This window comes from Gorilla gorilla, chromosome 19, assembly GCF_029281585.2.
Source record: "Gorilla gorilla gorilla isolate KB3781 chromosome 19, NHGRI_mGorGor1-v2.1_pri, whole genome shotgun sequence".
NCBI lineage: Eukaryota > Metazoa > Chordata > Mammalia > Primates > Hominidae > Gorilla > Gorilla gorilla.
The window spans coordinates 24076404-24095830 of NC_073243.2; the positions used below are offsets into that span (position 1 = coordinate 24076404).

Here is a 19427-nt window from a genome sequence, read left to right on the forward strand (position 1 = left end):
CACCACGCCCGGCCCTCCATTACCATTCTTACCTGCCCACAGCATGGCTTTCACAGAAGCAGGCTAATGCCTTTATGACCCCTGGGAATGCCATGATTCATCCAAGTCAGCTGCCCTCTCTGCCAACTGAATCCTGCAGGTCCCCATGGTCTTCCTGGCACTGACAGTTTGATTTGATCGCTTCAGCCATTGCTGAATTCAACAGCACCTGAGTCAGGACTTTTGCAAACCTTAAACGTAAACATATAGTGACTATAGAGGGAACTTTTTAAAAAGCAAATGTATTCTTCCTCCATTATCTAAAAAAGATTGAATGGCAAAAAGTTAAATCTCCTTTTACTTCAAAAGTAAAGAAAATCATGCAATGAGATGATCCTGTTGGGCCTTCAGCACAGACCCATCCTCTCTTCCCCGGCTCCCAGCAGTCCAGGGCAGGTTTCTGTCCTCAGCAGGCTGAGTTTTGTTCAGTCCATTCGTTCCTTGCTGGATCAGCACACTCTGGATTTCTCAGCCCTTTCAGTCTGAGTGTTCCTCCCTCATGGCCTTCACAAGCCAGTCCTGTTCTGTCCCCCGCTCAGAGTCACTGGTGTCACTCACCTCCATGGACAGCAGCTTCGAGTACTTGATTTTCTGCTCTTGGGGCAGCCTCCGCTGTATGGACAGGAGCAAGGCCAACCACAGCAACAGGGCCACACAGCAGGCCTGGTAGAGCACAGCCAGGCTGAAGCGCATCACCACGAAGCCCCCGACAAAGCTGCCCAGGCTACAGCCACTCCCGTAAAAGTGGCCTCGGAACAAGGCACTCAGAGCCCTCTCCATGCGGGGACTGGCCAGGTCCTCTACTGAGGCCTCCACAGCCCACCACAAAGCTCTGTTGCTAATGGCACTCAAGATCTGAATGGGGAGGACGGACCACCAGCTCCAGAGGAAAGAGTAGTACAGGAGCTGCCCAGCGAGGCAGCTCAGCCCCAGCCCCACCAGGCCCGTCCTGGACAGTTTCCTAAGCAATGCAGTTTTGAACGGATGAAGCAGAATTTCCCCCAGCAAGCTGAGGGCGACCGAGAAACCCATGACCAGCTCGCCACTCCCATGGTCCTTCATGTGCCAGAACAGAAAGTTCTGGACAGTACTGACGATGGCTCCTACCAAAACAATGGTGGAGGCGAGGAGAATGAGACGGGGGTCACCCCCAACAATGGACAGTGCTTTGACCCTTTTGTAGCTGGGCTCCCACTGCTGACAGATGGGAATGGGAAAGGCAATGCTCACCAGTAAGGCCAGGGTGCTGACCACCGAGTACCCATAGAAGTGGACCACACCCCGGGGGCCACTGGTCATCAGGAAGCAGTCCAGCTGCCCCACCAAGGCTGTGATGCCACACACGCCTGCCGACATGCCCAGCAACCTCCAGACCCACAGCCTTCTGTATCGGTCAGTGGCATCCACAAAATCCAGGAACTCATAAAGGCTGTCATCTGCCACCTGCTCCAGAGGCGCTGTCAGCAGCTCCCAGAACGCCACGGACCCCAAGGAGAGGATGAAAGTCCGCCGCAACGCCTCCAAGGACAGGTCAAAAGCCCAGGCTTTCCCCTTGGTCCCTGACAAATTGGCTGGATTCCTGGGCCCTTTCCCCCCAGGAAGCAAGGGGAGGGCTGTCTTGACCACCTCAAAAGTAACTTCCCAGGGATGATCTTTCAGCCCCGAAGTGACAGGATGGAGGAGAGCTTGGGATGTGGTCCTAGCTCCTTCAACGGAGGGCGCTAAGTAGACGTGCAGATCACGGAAAGTTTCTCGGTCACTTTCACCAGGTGGGTTTCTGAAGCCAGGCATTTCCACCTCTGCAGTACTCTTGGCTGGGTGGCTGGAGGCAGACTCTTGGGCCGAGGTGATGTTCACAGGTAGCGTGACCCCCGGGAGTGCGTCTGTGCTGGTCGGGCCGCTGCTTCCATTACAAGGGAAGTGCACCCGATTTTTGTCTACCGGTGGGACCAGGACCATCAGCAGGCTGGCCCCCACCGAGCCGAGCAGGGAGCCGATCAGAAGCGCTCTCCTTTTCCGGTAGCTTTTGGCCAGGAAGGCACAGACGGGAGCCCAGAAGGCAGCGATTAGGTGCTTGGTTCCCATTAGGGTGCCCACCCAGGGCGCGGCCAAGCCCAGCTGCTTCAGGTAAAGGGTCAGGAACGGGGTCACGCAGGCTTCCCGCACCCCGCACACCAGGTGGAAGAGCTTGGCCACGCCCAGCGCCCTGCTGATGTCCCACCGGGGGTTGGCACTCATGGCTGCCGGGCTCTGTCAGGCCTGGGCCGACGGAGGGCGGAGCTGGGCGCAGGGCGGGCGCGGCCCCAGGTACCCGGGAGGGAGGCTCGGGGGACCGGGGCTCGGAGCGAGTGGGACTGCGCCCCCGGTCTGGGGCTGCGCCGCGGTCACCAGGTCAACGGCCGCCCCCGGCCACAGCCCCCAGGTCCTGCCGTTGGCCCGAAAGTGGCCCCGCCCGGAGGGAGAGGCGGGGCGGGGGCGAAGGTGGGGGCGGGGCCGGCGCACCTGCGAGCCGCACCTGCCACGTCCCACCGCCTCCGCGGGCCACCTGCCCGGACGTGCGCAGGTGCGCTAGGGGCGCGTCCGGGGGCCTGTAGGGTGCGCTCTGAGCTAGGCCTCGGGCCCCGCCTGGCCTCTGGCTGCCAATGTAGCCCAGGAGCCTGAGCTAAACGCCTGGACTGCTTCAGGCAAGTGAAACCGTCAGAGTCGGCGGGGGGGAGCCAGAATGGAATGAATGGTATCCACCAGGCTGTCTCCCTCATCTTCTTCAGGTCTGTACTGGAATGCACCCTGATCAGTGACCAACCACAGACAGAGATCAACACGGTCCACTCTGACATCGCAAATCCCATACCCCTGTACCCACCCTGCCCCCAAGACTCCCACTCCCCTGCCCTACTTGATCGTTCTCTCTAGAACTTATCACTGTCCAAGGCACTACGGGCTTATATTTCATGTGTTGACTTTGTTTATTGTCTGTCTCCACCAGAATCCAAGCTCCAGGAAGGCAGGTATTTTTGTCCCCGGGGCCTAGAATTGTTTCATTGGATGCGTACTGCCCTCGGAAATGGCATGACCTTGGGTGACATGGTTGTCTCCAGCTGGGACAGTCCCTAAGGAGGGCTGACAGCTGATGGCAGTCGTCCAGGGGAACTCCTTGCAGCCGATCGCCAGCACATGGCAGTCCCCAGAGCCATATGTATGTGCTGCACAGTTTTAATCTACACCTAAGGGTGGTCAGGTGCCCGTTTGAGAGTGCACACACTTGAGGTGGTTAGCTAGCATTTCATCAAAAAGACAGAGACAGCTAGTACAAGCACTTTGACAATCTTAAATCAACAGAAGTGTCTTCACTAATGGACATAATAGATATTAGAAATAGTTTTTCACTGGTGAAATTAGTGGTGTCCAAGTCACCTGGATTGGAGATAATTTTTTTGAAGGCATTTCCTCTCTTGCTGGAACAGGCTATAATAATCTAGAGATGGCCGGGCGCGGTGGCTCACGCCTGTAATCCCAGCACTTTGGGAGGCCGAGGCAGGTGGATCACGAGGTTAGGAGATCGAGACCATCCTGGCTTACATGGTGAAACCCTGTCTCTACTAAAAATACAAAAAAATTAGCCAGGTGTGGTGGTGGGTGCCTGTAGTCCCAGCTCCTTGGGAGGCTGAGGCAGGAGAATGGCATGAACCCGGGAGGTGGAGCTTGCAGTGAGCCGAGATCACGTCACTGCACTCCATCCTGGGCAACAGAGTGGGACTCTGTCTCAAAAAAAAAAAAAAAAAAAAAAAAAATCTAGAGATGCCAGTAGTCCAAACCCTTTGGAAGGATACTATAGGCTTTGCTTCAAAATGGTCCAGTGTGCAGCCCCTGATTCAATAACTTTTCATACAAGGTTTGCTCAGAGCACCTAATTTGGCTGGGGATGGAGTGGAACTGCTTGCCAACACATGTCTATGTGTAAGGGAATTCGGCCTATGACTTGCCTGCATTGTCAGCTGGTAGAGAGTATGTTGGGGAGCAGGCCCAGGGGCCTCACTTAACCTAAAAAACTGGTAAACTCTGCAGACATCTACTGAAAACCTAATGATTGGTGATGAAATTGGTATGAATCCATTTATATCACACCAATGGCAGGAAAAATAAAATCTAGTCTCCTCCAGGTAAACTCACTCAAATTCAGTGCTACTGCAATCATTTCAGGTTTAAAACCACCTCAGTCACACTAATGATTGCCCTACTCCCGCCCCTCCCTGGGTTCTTCTGTGGGCAGCCTCAGTGGAGGATAGCGCATCCATCCACTTCTCAGTCCTGACCTGTCCTGGGTTCATCTCCACTGGGAGGCAGATGTCAGACTCCAATGTGCCTGGACATGTGCAGGTGTGCGAGGGGCATGTCCTGGGGCCTGCAGGGTGCACCTGGAGCTAGACCAAGGGCCCCGCCCAGCCTCTGGCTGCCCATGTTGCCCAGGAACTTGGGCTAAACACCTGGATTGCTTCAGGCAAGTAAAACCATCAGTCAGGGTGGGGGCAGTGAGAATGGAGTGAATGGCATCCCCCAGGCTCCCTCCCTCACTGCACCATGCTGGAGTCTGTGGAGGTGCCTACAATTCTGCACCCGGCCTTCAGGTGCCATGCTCCACACTGCTGCCTGCAGCTGCACCCTTTTCCCTTTGAGCTTGCCTGCTTTCAGCTACCCGAGAAAATCTCCGCCTGCTTCCCACGTCCTGTACAAGCACAGGGACTCTCTCTAAGACTGACCTTGGACCCCTCTGGCTCTGCACCCCAGGTGATCCATCTTACACTCCCCTTGGCATTGAGAAGGTATCCTGCCATTGAGACTTGCTTCCACTCCTGGGGCAATTTGGCCCAAAGCAAGGTGCCCTCTTCTCTATTCTTGGATTCCCAAACTTAAAAGGGAATCTTCTACCATCCTCACCTTACTCCCATGCCCACCATCATCCCCTGGCACTCCATCCAGGTGATAGGACTCAAGTCCAAGCATTTTTGTTTTCTCTGTTACTCTCCCCCCACACCATACCTATTTCTGGGGATGAAGAAACTGAAGATGTGTCATTGATCTTTCTATTTTACACTTGGATGTAAGTTTTTGAATATAAAAGCCAAGAATTTTGATGTCTTTAATCTCTGGCTTGGCCAGTGTGGTGGCTCATGCCTGTAATCCCAGCACTTTGGGTGGCCAAGGTGGGAGGATCCCTTGAACCAAGGAATTCAAGACCAGCCTGGGCAACTTAGGAAGACCTCATCTCTCCAAAAAAAAAAAAAAAAAAAAAAGCCCCAAAACGGCCGGGTGCAGTGGCTCATGCCTGTAATCCCAGCTCTTTGGGAGGCTGAGGCGGGCAGATCACCTGAGGTCAGGAGTTTGAGACCAACCTGGCCAACATGGTGAAACCCCGTCTCTACTAAAAGTACAAAAATTAGCAGGGCGTGGTGGTGCATGCCGGTAATCCTAGCTACTTGGGAAGCTGAGACAGGGAGAATCGCTTAAGCCCGGGAGGTGGAGGTTGCAGTGAGCTGAGATCATGCCATTGCACTCCAGCTTGGGTGACAGAGCAAGACTCTGTCAAAAAAAAAAAAAAAAAAAGGCCCCAAAACAAAAAAATCCCAAATGTAGTAGGGCATGGTGTCATGCACCTGTGGTCCCAGCTACTTGAGAAGCTGAGGTGGGAGGATCGCTTGGGCCTGAGAGATGGAGGCTGCAGTGAGCTGTGATTGTGCCACTGCACTCCAGAGCAGTGACAGAGTAAGCAAGGGGCAGGAGACAGAACACACTAGTTTATACTTCACAGAACTCTTACCTGGCCCAAGTGGACTCAATGGGTTATATAAAGGACTGCCCTGATGATTCCTATTAACATATAAATATTGCCAGGTATGAGATGAAAGCAGAAAGACTTCAGTGTACATTTATTGAGTCTGACATTTTTCTCTCACCTGATAGAGACACCTGCCTGGACTGAGTGAGGTGGGCAGTGGCCTGAGAGTGGGAAGGGAAGAGACTTGGGAGGGAGGTGGTGCTGTTGCTGTTCCTTGCTTCCAATTTTCCCCTAGGCCACAGGGCTCTGGCCAAGACAGCAGCTTTAACCCTGGTTTTAAGGGCTGGATGGGGAGCTTGGGTGGGAGAGGACAGTGGGAGAAGTGGGAATTGAAGTTAAATGAAGGAGTAGACATTTGTGTGAGAAGCTGGGCTTGGTGTGTATGTTCTCAAGCAGCGACAGCATTGTCCGGGCCATCCGTAGACCTCCATGTGGGCCCTTCCTCGTCATAGCCCCCAGGGTAGGCTCCCTGTGCTCCCAGGCACTCGCTGGCCTCCTGGTCAAGGCCAAAGCTGCCGTGTGGAGCCGGGCCTTGCTCTGGCTGTTGGTGTGAGTGTTTGGGGTTGGTGGGGTAGTGTATCCTTCCTCCTGGGCCTGCTGTCCCTGCAGGCTCACTGGACAATACCAGAGAATGTGTTGATGGGCATCAGAAGGGGCTTGGGCTTGGCTTTGATTGCTTCCACCTCCTGTTGCCCATGCAAATTGAGCCACGGTGCCTTGGACTTCTGGGCCCCGGAACATGGTTCTGGGCAGGGAGCAACCTCGAATCTGTGGGTGGAGAGAGACCAGCTCAGGTGACCCGTCTGAGGGATCAGATTGCCTAGGGCATTTGAAAGGCAGAGCTGTTATTGTAGGGCCTAGAGCTGTTATTGTAGGGCATAGAGGAGGCGGCTACACAGAAGAAAGAGGAAGAGTCAGGACAAGAAATAAAAACCTGGGCCTGGGGTTCACCGGGAGAGGAGACACTTGGAGCAAGTAACTCTGCGTAAGCCTCCCTTACCCAAACACACCTCCCGAGGGGAAGCCAGTAAGGGTTGGCTAACTGGGACACAGATGCCACAGAAGGTCAGCCTGTGTGGGAGGGGCCCGTGCCTGCAGAGGGGACTGGATCAGGAGGCTGCAGGCTGAGTGTATGCAGAGGCATCTGGGGAAAATGCAATATCAGCTGCTGCCCTGGGTCTGCCATTCATTTGCCTCGACTTCCTGGATCCAAGGCATAGGGCAGTGGCCTCAGTCCATCCTCACCAAGGTTACCTGCCTGGCCACAGGATCTACCTCCGATGAGGTGCCTTGAGCTAGAGGCAGGAGATGGCAGGAGCTGGCTCCTGCTTCAGTTTGTCCCACGGGCCCTGGACATCTAGGGTTGGCAGGCCCAGCCTCACCTGACCACATCCCTGAAAGTGCGTTGATCGTCCTTGTCCAGTGACAGTGTCAGCAGCCTCTGGTCCTGGCTCTGGATCTGGATATTGTTCGTCCTGAAGGTGTTGGTCACTGTCTGCAGCAGAGAGATCGCACGTGTGAGTGTTGCCTTTGCTCGACGGGTGGCCCTGCCAACATCTCCTACCCTGGAATCTGGTGTATTTCTTCAGTGCAGCACATGGGGTCCCCAGCTCTCCTCCTGCAAGTGACTGAGGAGTGACAACCCTGCACAAACTGCTTCTAGGCTGCCCTTGCCCTTGGATCTCACATCGTTCTTCCAGTTCTTTTCCCAGCCTGCCGTCCTTGATTTTGAACACACACAGGAATGCTGTGGATAGTGCTTGCCAGGTTGTCAAGTTACCTGAACTTGAGTGTTGATTTCTTCAACATTTTCCGAGCACCTCCTCTATGACAGACGTGTTAATGTATATGGAATTTGGGGAGTATTTCAGGGGTTTTAAAAGTCTTGACCCCGGTTCTCAGCATTAAATCACATACGACATTATTTACCTGCTGCAGACAAAGAGGGTCTAGAAAGCAGCCAAAGACCCCAAGCTCAGACCAAGCCGAAGGAAAGCACCCCCAGGCATCCTTATAACTCCTGACCTGAGGGAGCAGCTCCAGAGAGGTCGCCTCCCATGGGGCAGAGAACTTGGAGCATTGTGGGTTCCAGGTGGAGCTTTCAGAGGTTGTGGTTCATCCCACACACAGACTTTGGGTAATTTACAACCACAGAACCCTGGAGTTGCCAGAGGCCTCAGAGACCATCTCATTCAAGTGTTCTTAACCCTGGCTGCCCATAAGAATCAATTTTCAAAAACATAATATTTGAGATTCTGATTCAAGTGGCATAGAACTGAGCCCAGGTACGGGCATTTTTTAAAAAGCTCCTGAGTGTAGGCAGGGCTGAGAACAGCCACTGAGTTGTTCAATGTCATCTAGCAGAGGCACGAGCAGCAGCCTAAACTAGGAGTTCACACGTGTCCAGGCATTTCAGCTGAACTTTTAGGGGATGGGGGTAGGCCAGCCAGAAGTCTGTGGACAGGCCATGGAGGATCCACTGGGAGGAGGGTAAGAGCATAGTCTCTAAGCCAGGCTGCCCAGGCTCTAATCCCAGTTCTGCCACTTACTAGCTGTGTGACCTTAAGCATGTTTCTTAATCTCTCTGTGCTACCTTTTAGGATTGTTGTGAAGATTACATGAGATAGTATATATTAAGTGCTTGGAACAGAGCCCAAGACACTGTTAAGAACTCTTATTAATTATAATTTTCCAAGAAGGAGCCAAGCATGATTCATGGACTCAGCGATGAAGTCCCAGGTGTCAGAGGGGAAGGGGAACCTACTGTGGGTTCTTTCTCTTCTTGGTTTGTCCCCTAGGCCAAGCCCCCACCTATCACCCCGCTATGCATAGACTCCTGTGCGTCTGTGTGGGTGAGCTGTGAGTAAAGACAGATTTAACAAAACCTCTGTAAGACGGGGCAACTCCATGACAGAGGGTAACACTCAGGGGAGAGGGGGCTTCTCACCTGGTGCCAACAGAACCTGTGGCACCTTGGCCGGGCACGGTGGCTCACGCCTGTAATCGTAGCACTTTGGGAGGCCAAGGTGGGCAGATCCCCTGAGGTCAGGAGTTCGAGATCAGCCTGGCCAACATGGTGAAACCCCATCTCTACCAAAAATACAAAAAAATTAGCCAGGCGTGGTGGCGGGCATCTGTAGTCCCAGCTACCTGAGAGGCTGAGGCAGGAGGATCGCTTGAACCCAGGAGGCGGAGATTGCAGTGAGCTGAGATTGCACTACTGCACTCCAGCCTGGGCAACAGAATGAGACTCTGTCTCAAAAAAAAAAAAAAAAAAAAAAAAAAAAAAGCCTGTGGCACCTTTAGTGCTCTGTGCTCTGGAGCTGTCAGGCACAGTGGGAGGTTGTGGTCAGGGAGGCAGGCAGTGGAACCTAGTAGGCACTGACTGGACAGCTAATGGAATGATTGTTGATACTGGAATGTCACTCGTGACCCTCCAAAAATACCTGGAGAGACTGCAGGGGGCTGAAGTCCTGCATGAGCTGGGGGAGGGTGGGGGAAAGCCAAGTACATTCTTTTTGCCATAATGAATGGAATTGCACCTGAACTGATTGCACCTGGTGAGAGAGATGCATGGTTTCCATAGGTTAGGTGACTGGGGATCGAATGTGACCCACTGAAGCCTGCACAGTGGTAGCCATGGGGCCAGCTCTCTGACTCTCAACTTGGTGTTCCTTCTTTAGCATCAGGCTGCTCTAGGTGTCTCTGGCAGGATTTGGGCCTCCACGCCCTGCCCATGGACCTAGCCCCACCTTCTAGGTAATCACACACAGTCTCTGGGCCTCCTCCCACCTGCCTGCGGTGTGGGCAGATGCCTTTCATTTCCCTTTGTGGTCTGCACACCTAGACACACTCTACCTGCTTGGCTTTGGCCCATAAGGAGCACAAGAGTCTTAGATTTTAGTCTATAAATGAAGCCATAGGAGCCAGTGGAAAGGGCCAGACGCAGAATTTGCAAAGGATCCCACTCTCTGTAAGACTAAGGAATGGGCAAAGTGCTGCTAATTGTCTCCTGTTCTCTGTTGGTGGCTTAACAACATACCCCAAAGCCCCAGTTCTTCTGTTTCTGCTTTATTTCCCACTTCTCTTCTATTTCAAACTTCCAATCCAGCTAAGGTCATATCTGACCCTTAAACTTACTGAGCCAGTCACGGGCCCTTGCCCCCATGCCATTCTTCAAGCTGTCTCTGCCTTCTTACTCCAGCTCACCATGAGCTTCCCCTCAGTGGTTATCATCCAGTCCATGTGGACAAAACATGTATGTGGACCTGCCTGGTTCTGAGAGGAAAGCACAGCTACTGGAATTTTCCCCTAGCAAGTCCCTGTAGGGATAAAAGGGAACTTGCTGAAGTGATAAGTTTAGACTTTCAAAAAGCCCCTGACCAGGTTGTTTAAAGAGGTCATTAAAAACAGAAACCACTTTAAGGAACTTTGAAAGAGGAAATGCAACAGAAGGGTAAATAGGTCCACTTTGGAGCCTAAAACTTCAATATTGGGCTGCCCTATAAGAAGACAGATTTCAGCTCAAGGCAGACCTCTCAGCCAATCAGAGCTCTCCTGCAGTGAACAGGCTGCCTCAGAAAGGGTCAGCTTCCAGTTCCGGCTTGAGATCTAGGATGAGGTGGAAGGTGGATTAGATGACTTAACAAACATCTGGTGAGGCCCTGCTGCAGGCCAGACACCACACCAACTAAGATGAGGATCCTGAGTCTAGGGAGTTTGCAGGCCATTGACATACAAAGATCATGCCATTTATAGTGTCACAAATGTTTCCATAGCTGTGTCCCCAGGGTCCTATGGGAGCACAGAGGTGGTGCACTTAGCTCACCTAGGTGAGGGGAGGAGGGTGGAGGATGTGGAAGGAAGGGGGAAAAGCATTAGGAAAGGCCTCCTGAGGGAGATGACACCTGAGTCTCAACTTGTAGGATGAGTAGGAATTATAAAAAGAAGGTGGGCAGGTGGAAGGGAGGAATGAGGTTTCAGATCAGGCAACTAGCATGAGCAAAGGCACAGGGATGTGACTTCAGGAACACTTCCAAACACGTGGTGGGAAGAGCCTCCAGGGAGTGCCCAAAGCTGCAGATGGAGAAGAAGGGGAGTGAAGCTATGCAACACCGAAGAGTTTTTCTGCCCCTGGAGAATGGGAGAAGATGGAGGAGTTTTAAGTATGGAATAACATGGGCAGGAAGGTGGACTTAAGGAGGATCAGAGCATTGCCGGGGAGACCAGCTGGAAGGAGATAGATGAAGGTCAGACTTGGGGTGACCAACTTGCTTGATTTGCCTGGGACTTTCCTGGTGTTAGCACTCAAAGTCCCAAGTCCAAGAAACCCATTTAGTCCCAGGCAAACAGGGACAGTTGGCCAACCAAGCTGGACCAGAATAGAGAGGACAAAGAAGGGAGAGATTTGAGAAGTGTTGCATCAGGACAAAGGAAAGTGAGGAAGAGGAGGCACCAGGGATGACTCCTGGGTTTCCAGCAGAGGTGATTGGTTAATGATGGTACCATTAAATGAGACAGGAGATATAAGGAGGAGATGAAATAAAAATGACTGCTAACACATACATAATGTTTACTTTAGCCAAGCACTCTTCTAAGAGCTTCGCATGCCACAATCAATCCTCATAACTGGATGAGGTAGGTAATGTTATTATAGCTGTCCCTCCATATCTGCATATGTGGAACCTGCACATACAAAGGGCCAACAGTACGAGACTTTAGCATCCATGGATTTTTGTATCCTTGGGGGTCCCGGAAATAATCCCCATGGATACTGAGGAATGACTGCCTCCCCTTTTCATAAAATGATACTGAGTCACAGAGATATTAACTTGCTTAACATCATATAACTGGTAAATGGCAGAGGCAAGATCTGAATCCAGACAATCTGGCTCTAGAGAGCTCTTAACTATTAGAAAGTACTGGCTTTGATTTTTAATATCTTGAGTTTGTGGTATTGTGGGACATCCAGATCATGCTAACTTAGTTCAATGCAGGAGTCAAAAACTCAGGTATGAATGTCAGGGCAGAAGATACAGATTTGGGAGGACTTAACAAATGGAACTAAATCCTTGTGAGTTTGATAGTCCAGGAAATGAAAAAAGCAGTGAGCCATGGATAGAAATTGAGGACAGTAGCTACTTAAGGATCTAGGAAAAGGAGTTCAGGGAATGAGGCCAACAAGTAATAGTCAGGCATGTAGAAGAAAGTCTATAAGAAAGTGTTGTCTCTGAATTTATAGATTTTAGGGTATTTAAAGACTCAGAGTACAGGGCTTCAGCTCTAGTGATGGAATTCCATTCAAAATTGACCAAAGGAATATAAAACTGGGGAAAACATTTATGACAGTGCTAGAAGCCAGCTTCATTGGAGTATTAACATATAAACATAACTTCAAATATACATATTTTGTCTAATTGCCTAAAAGGAGAATCCCATCAGACTAACAGCAGGCTTCTCACCCAAAACCTTGCAAGCCAGAAGAGACTGGGGTTCTATTTTCACTCTTCTTAAAGAAAAAAAGATGCCAAGAATTTTGTATCCTGCTAAACTAAATTAATAAATGAAAGAGAAATAAAGTATTTACCAGACAAGCAAACACTAAGGAAATTTGTCACTACTAGACAGGTCCTACAAGAAATGCTCAAAGGATTTCTAAACATGGAAAGAAAAGGGTGATACTCATTGTCATAAAAACACAAGAAAGTATAAAACATGTAGGTCTTATAAAACAATTACACAAGACTGCAAAGCAACTAGGTAATAATTATGACAGGAACAAAACCTCACATATCAATACTAACCTTAAATGTAAAGGGACTAAATGCTCCACTTAAAAGATATAGGCTCAGCTGGGCACAGTGGCTCATGCCTGTAATCCCAGCACTTTGGGATGCTTGAGTTCCAAGCATTAAAGTAGGAGGATCACTTGAGTCCAGGAATTTGAGACTAGCCTGGGCAACATAGTGAAACCTCTTCTCTACAAAAAAATTAAAAAATTAGCTGGGCATAGTGGCTTGCACCTGTGGTCTCAGCTACTCAGGAGGTTGAAGTAGGGGGATCAATAAGATATGGGCTGGTGGAATGGATAAGAAAAACAGGATCCAACTGTATGCTGCATACAAGAAATCTGCCTAACTGTTAAAGACATTTACACTCTAAGGGGTGGAAAAAGATATTTCACACAAATCAAAACAAAAACAAGTAGGAGTAGCTATACTTATATCAGATAAAACAGAGTTTAAATCAACAGTAAAAAAGGACAAGGTCATCTATAATGATAAAGGGATCAATTCAACAAGAAGACATAACAATTCTAAATATATATGCACCCAACACTGGAGTACCCAGATTCATAAATACTACTAGATCAAAGAGATAGCCACTGTATTAATCCATTTTCACACTGCTGATAAAGACATACCTGAGACTGGGAAATTTACAAAAGAAAGAGGTTTAATGGACTTACAGTTCCACATGGCTGGGGAGGCCTCACAATCATGGAAGAAGGCAAAGGAGGAGCAAAGTCACTTCTAACATGGATGGCAGCAGGCAAAAAGAGAGCTTGTGCAGGGAAACTCCTTCTTATATCACCATCAGATGTCATGAGACTTACCCACTATCACGAGAACAGCATGGGAAAGACCTGTGCCCATGATTCAATTACCTCCCACCAGGCCCCTCCCACAACATGTGGGAATGCAAGATCAGATTTGGGTAGGGACACAGCCAAACCACATCATTCCACTGCTGGCACCTCCCAAATCTCATGTCCTCACATTTCAAAACCAATCATGCCTTCCCAACAGTCCCCTGTCTTAACTCATTTCAGCATTTACTGAAAAGTCCACAGTCCAAAGTCCAAAGTCTTATTTGAGACAAGGCAAGTCCCTTCTGCTTATGAGCCTGTAAAATCAAAAGCAAGTTAGTTACTTCCTAGATACAACAGGGGTACAGGCATTGAGTAAATACAGCCATTCCAAATGGAAGAAGTTGGCCAAAACAAAGGGGCTACAGGCCCCGTGCAAGTCTGAAATCCAGAAGGGGAGTCAAATCTTAAACCTCCAAAATGATCTCCTTTGACTCCATGTCTCACATCCAGGTCACACTATTGTGAGAGGTGGGTTCCCACGGTCTTGGACAGCTCTGCCCCTATGGCTTTGCAGGGTACTGCCTCCCTCCCAGCTGCTTTTATGGGCTGGCGTTGAGTGTCTCCAGCTTCTCTAGGCACACGTGCAAGCTGTCAGTGGATCTATCATTCTGGATCTGGAGGATGGCGGCCCTCTTCTCACAGCTCCTAGCCCCAGCAGGGACTTGGCTTGGGGGCTCTGACCCCACATTTCCCTTCTGCACTGCCCTAGCAGAGGTTTTCCATGAGGGCCTTGCCCCTGCAGCAAACTTCTGCCTGGGCATTCAGGCATTTCCATACATCCTCTGAAATCTAGATGGAGGTTCTCAAACCCTAATTCTCGACTTCTGTGCACTTGCAGGCTCAACACCACATGAAAGCTGCCAAGCCTTAGGGCTTGCACCCTCTAAAGCCAATGGCCCGAGCTCTACATTGGTCCCTTTCAGCCATGGCTGGAGCAGCTGGGATGCAGGACACCAAGTCTCTAGGCTGCACACAGCATGGGTACCCTGGGCCCAGCCCATGAAACCATTTTTTCCTCCTAGGTCTCAGGGTCTGTGATGGGAGAGGCTGCTGTGAAGACCTCTGACATGCCCTGGAGACATTTTCCCCATTGTCTTCGGGATTAACATTTGGCTCCTCATTGCTTATGCAAATTTCTACAGCCAGCCTGAATTTCTCCTCAAAAAATGGGATTTTCTTTTCTATTGCATTGTCAGGTTGCAAATTTTCCAAACTCTTATGCTCTGCTTCCCTTATAAAACTGAATGCCTTTAACAGCACCCAAGTCGCCTCTTGAATGCATTGCTGCTTAGAAGTTTCTTCTGCCAGATACCCTAAATCATATCTCTCAAGTTCAAAGTTCCACAAAAATGCCACCAGTTTTGCTAAAATATAACAAGAGTCACCTTTGCTCCAGTTCCCAACAAGTTCCTCATTTCCATCTGAGACCACCTTAGCCTGGACTTTATTGTCCATATTGCTATCAACATTTTGGGCAAAACCATTCAAAAAGTCTCTAGGAAGTTCCAAGCTTTCCCATTTTCCTGTCTTCTTCTGAGCCCTCCAAACTGTTCCAACCTCTGTTGGTTACCCAGTTCCAAAGTTGCTTCCACATTTTCAGGTATCTTTTCAGCAGCACCCCATTCTACTGGTACCAATTTACTCAATCCATTTCACACTGCTGATAAAGACATACCTGAGACTGGGAAATTTACAAAAGAAAGACGTTTAATGGACTTACAGTTCCACATGGCTGGGGAGGCCTCACAATCATGGCAGAAGGCAAGGAGGAGCAAGTCACATCTTAGATGGATGGCAGCAGGCAAAAAGAGAGCTTGTGCAGGGAAACTCCTTCTTATACCACCATCAGATCTTGTGAGACTTATTCACTATCACAAGAACAGCACAGGAAAGACCTACCCCCATGATTCAATTACCTCCAACTGGGTCCCTCCCACAACATGTGGGAATTCAAGATGAGATTTGGGCGTGGACACAGCCAAACCACATCAGACACCAATAGAATAATAGAGGGAGACTTTAGTACTCCATTGATGCACTAGACAGATTATCAAGGCAGAAAATCAACAAAGAAACTCTGGACTTAAATTGGACTCTCGACCAAATGGACCTAACAGACATTTACAGAACAATCTACTCTACAACAGCAAAATGTAATTCTTCTCATTTGCACATGGAACATTCTAAAAAATTGGCCATATGCTAGACCACAAGGTGAGTCTCAGTAAATTTTTTAAAAACCTGAAGTCATATCAAGTAACTTCTCAGACCACAGTGGAATAAAACTAGAAATCAACACCAAGAGGAACCCTCAAAACTATTTAAATACATGAGAATTAAATAATTTGCTCCTGAATGATTGTTGCATCAATGATAAAATTAAGGCAGAAATAAAAAAATTTTTGAAATGAATGAAAATAGAGACACAACATACCAAAACCTCTGGAGTACCTCAAAAGCAGTGCTAAGAGGGAAGTTTATAGTGTTAAATGCCTATATAAAAAAGATGGATCTCAAATCAATAATCTAATGTTGCATGTCAAGGAACTAGAAAAATAAGAACAAACCACACCCTAAGCTAGCAGAAGAAAATAACAAAGATCAGAGCAGAACTAAATGGAATTGGGACAAAAAAATACGAAGGATCAATGAAATGAAAAATTGGTTCTTTGAAATGATAAACAAAATTGATAGACCACTAGCTAGGTTAACCAAGAAAAAAAGAGAGAAGAATCAAATAAGCACAATCAGAAATGAGAAAGGTATCATTACAATTGATACAACAGAAATGCAAAAGATCATCAGAGACCTATAAGCATCTCTATGCACACAAACAGGAAAATCTAGAGGAAATGGATAAATTCCATTTATCTAGGAACATACAACTTCCCAAGATTGAACCAAGAGGAAATAGAATCTTGAACACACCAATAACGAGTAATGAAATTGAATTAGTAATAAAAAAACTCTCAATTAAAAAAACCCCAGGAGCAGATGGGTTCACAGTGGAATTCTACAAGACATACAAGGAAGAACTGATACTAATCTTACTGACACTGTTCAAAAAACATTGAGAAGAAGGGAATCCTCCCTAATTCATTCTATGAAGCCAGGGTCAGTCACTCTGATACCAAAGCTAGGCAAGAACACAACAACAACAACAACAACAAAAACTATAGACCAATATGCCTCATGAACATAGATGCAAAAATCCTCAACAAAGTACTAGCAAACCAAATTCAACAGTGAATCAAAAAGGTAAGGCACTGCAATCAAGTGAGTTTTATTCCAACAATGCAAGGTTGGTTCAACATACACAAATCAATAAATGTGATTCACCACATAAACATAATTAAAAACAAAAATTATGTGATTGTATTAATAAATTCAGAAAAAGCATTTCATAAAATCCAGCATCTCTTCATGATAAAAGCCCTTACCAAAGTAGCAATAGAAGGAACATATCTCAAAATAATAAAAGCCATATATGACAAACCCACAGTCAACATCACACTGAGTGGGGAAAAATTGAAAGCATTACCTCTAAGAACTGGAATAAGGCAAGGATGCCCACCGTCACTACTCCTATTCAACATAACAGAAGTCCTAGTTAGAGCAGTCAGACAAGAGAAAGAAATAAAAGGCATCCAAATTGGAAAAGAGAAAGTGAAATTATCCCAGCTCCAGAGTGACAGGCATAATAAGCAGGCTTATCCACCCCTCATCCCTGGCCCCCTTTACTCGCTGAGGCAGGAGCCCAGAGGACTCATTTCTGGAAAAACAAAACTATCCTAGCAAAGAGACTTGCAGATACTGACATCTGGGATCCCCCCACAGAAAGGACCATGGCCTTCTGACTGCCCACTGAGAAGCCCACCAATGACCCAGGTTTTTAGTGCTCCACTCTTTAGTTAAGAGAGAGAACTTTTTTTTTTTTTTTTTTTTTTGAGACAGAGTCTTACCCTGTTGCCCAGGCTGGTGTGCGATGGCGTGATCTTGGCTCACTGCAACCTCCGCCTCCCAGATTCAAATGATTCTCCTGCCTCAGCCTCCCAAGTAGCTGGGATTACAGGCATGCGCCACCACGCCCAGATAATTTTTGTATTTTTAGTAGAGGTGGGGTTTCACCATGTTGGCCAGGCTGGTCTCGATCTCCTGACCTCGTGATCCACCCTCCTCTGCCTCCCAAAGTGCTCGGATTACAGGCATGAGCCACCGTGCCCAGTCAAGAGACCATATTAGGAGAGACAACAAATAACCATAAAACAAGAAAGAGTCCTTAAATAGCCTAAATTTCCAAAAAATGAATTTGAAGAAAACTCCCCCAAAATTGAAGAAATGACAAAGAAGGACAATGGGAGAGAAAAGATGAGAAAATTAGAGCATTAATTTAGGAGGTCAAACATCCTACTATTCATAGTTCCAGAAAGAGAAAGCAAAGAAATAAAGGGAAGGAAATTATTTTAAAGATTGTATTAGAAAATATCTGAGAATTGAAAGATGTGAGTCTCCAGATTGAGAATGTCCATCAAAGGTCCAAAATGATGAATGAAAAAAGATCCCACCAAGGTATATTCTTGTGACATTCAGAATCTTCTCTGAAATTAAGTATTTATGGCTTCCAAAGAGAGAGAGAAAAGAAAAAAAAGTCTCATACAAAGACTAGGCATAAGAAGGCATCATATTATACAACAGCAGCATCAAAAACTAGAAGAAAGTTCTCATTCAAAGAAGTCCAGACAGAATCGACAAAATCAAAACCATAGCAGGAACATCCACAAACCTCTCTCAGTTTTGGCCAGATGAAGTAGACAAAAAATATTTTAAATTTGTAGACTACAGTAATGTAATATGTTTGATTTAATAATTAAACTTCATACTTTATATATTCTATAGATAGAAAACAAACATGTATTTTTAGTTGCCATTGAATATTAAAAAGTTGATCATTCACTCCTGTAATCCCAGCACTTTGGGAGGCCAAGGCAGGCGGATCACGAGGCCGAGATAGAGACCATGCTGGCCAACGTGGTGAGACCCCATCTCTACTAAAAATACAAAAATTAGCAGGGGGTGGTGGCACACGCCTGTAGTCCCAGCTACTTGGGAGGCTGAGGCAGGAGAATCACTTGAACCTGCGAGGTAGAGGCTGCAGTGAGCCGAGATCTCACCACTGCACTCCAACCTGGCAACAGAGTGAGACTCAGTCTCAAAAAAAAAAAAAGGTTGATCACGTACCAGGCAACAAAGAAAATGTCAATACATTCCAAAGAAGTTGAAATTGTGTAAGTCAGATGCTTTGGCTGTCCTAGGAGCATTTGCTAATAAACTCAGGAATCAAAGGGTTTGGGTTTAAATAGCCACGTGGGGATGGGAGGCAATGGTGTGGGGTTATGTGAAGCAGGGACTCTTGAAGGCTACAAGCTCAGTGAAAGACTAGAAAGCAAAATAAAACAAAAGACACAAACAGACAAAAAAACAAACACAGAAATGGGGAAGACCACAGAAAAAAGCCCGTCTGCTTTGGCTTGTGCGATGAGTGAGGAAGGCAAGTCTTTCCTGGAAATTTTTAGCTACAAGCCCGTCCAGATGTGAATTTGGGGTACACATGTACACTATCTTCATGGTCTGGCAATTTCTCAGCCAAAACTGGACTCAAAATATGGTCCTGAGCTGATAACATCTCTGAGGCTGTTGGCAAAAACAAATTCAGAATTTCTCCAGAAGGAAAATTTTTCCACCCAGTTTCCTCACAGATAAAGCCCCAAGAAATATGAACTCATAATTGAAAAACAAGCTACTGTGGGGAGGGGGTCAGTGAACCCAGTAAACAGAAGGATTAGACTCCCAGTAATTACAGATAATGTAATTACATAAATCAGATTATAAAATAAATATGTTTAG

At 47.8% G+C, this 19427-nt stretch overlaps 2 protein-coding genes across 4 annotated transcripts in view; both read right to left on the reverse strand.

Annotated features, from left to right (window-relative positions):
* Nucleotides 1–319: 319 nt before the first annotated feature.
* On the reverse strand, nucleotides 320–2522 carry MFSD6L (major facilitator superfamily domain containing 6 like). Its single transcript, XM_019013035.4, has one exon. It carries the CDS (start codon nucleotides 2275–2277, stop codon nucleotides 517–519), a length of 1761 nt encoding a protein of 586 aa, XP_018868580.4. The 5' UTR covers nucleotides 2278–2522; the 3' UTR covers nucleotides 320–516.
* Nucleotides 2523–5936: 3414 nt separating this feature from the next.
* PIK3R6 (phosphoinositide-3-kinase regulatory subunit 6) overlaps nucleotides 5937–19427 on the reverse strand; it is a 65990-nt gene continuing 52499 nt past the window's right edge. For all 3 annotated transcript variants that reach the window (XM_055367473.2, XM_055367475.2, XM_055367474.2), the window contains exons 19-20: nucleotides 7255–7367; nucleotides 5937–6640 (exon numbers count right to left, since the gene is read on the reverse strand). In XM_055367473.2, coding sequence (XP_055223448.2) covers nucleotides 6484–6640; nucleotides 7255–7367 — 270 coding nt within the window. In that variant the 3' untranslated portion in view covers nucleotides 5937–6483. The remainder of the gene's footprint in view (nucleotides 6641–7254; nucleotides 7368–19427) is intronic.

Bases quoted from the DNA above. Each gene is read 5' to 3' on its own strand.
- MFSD6L (XM_019013035.4), bottom strand. From the start codon at position 2,277: ATGAGTGCCAACCCCCGGTGGGACATCAGCAGGGCGCTGGGCGTGGCC.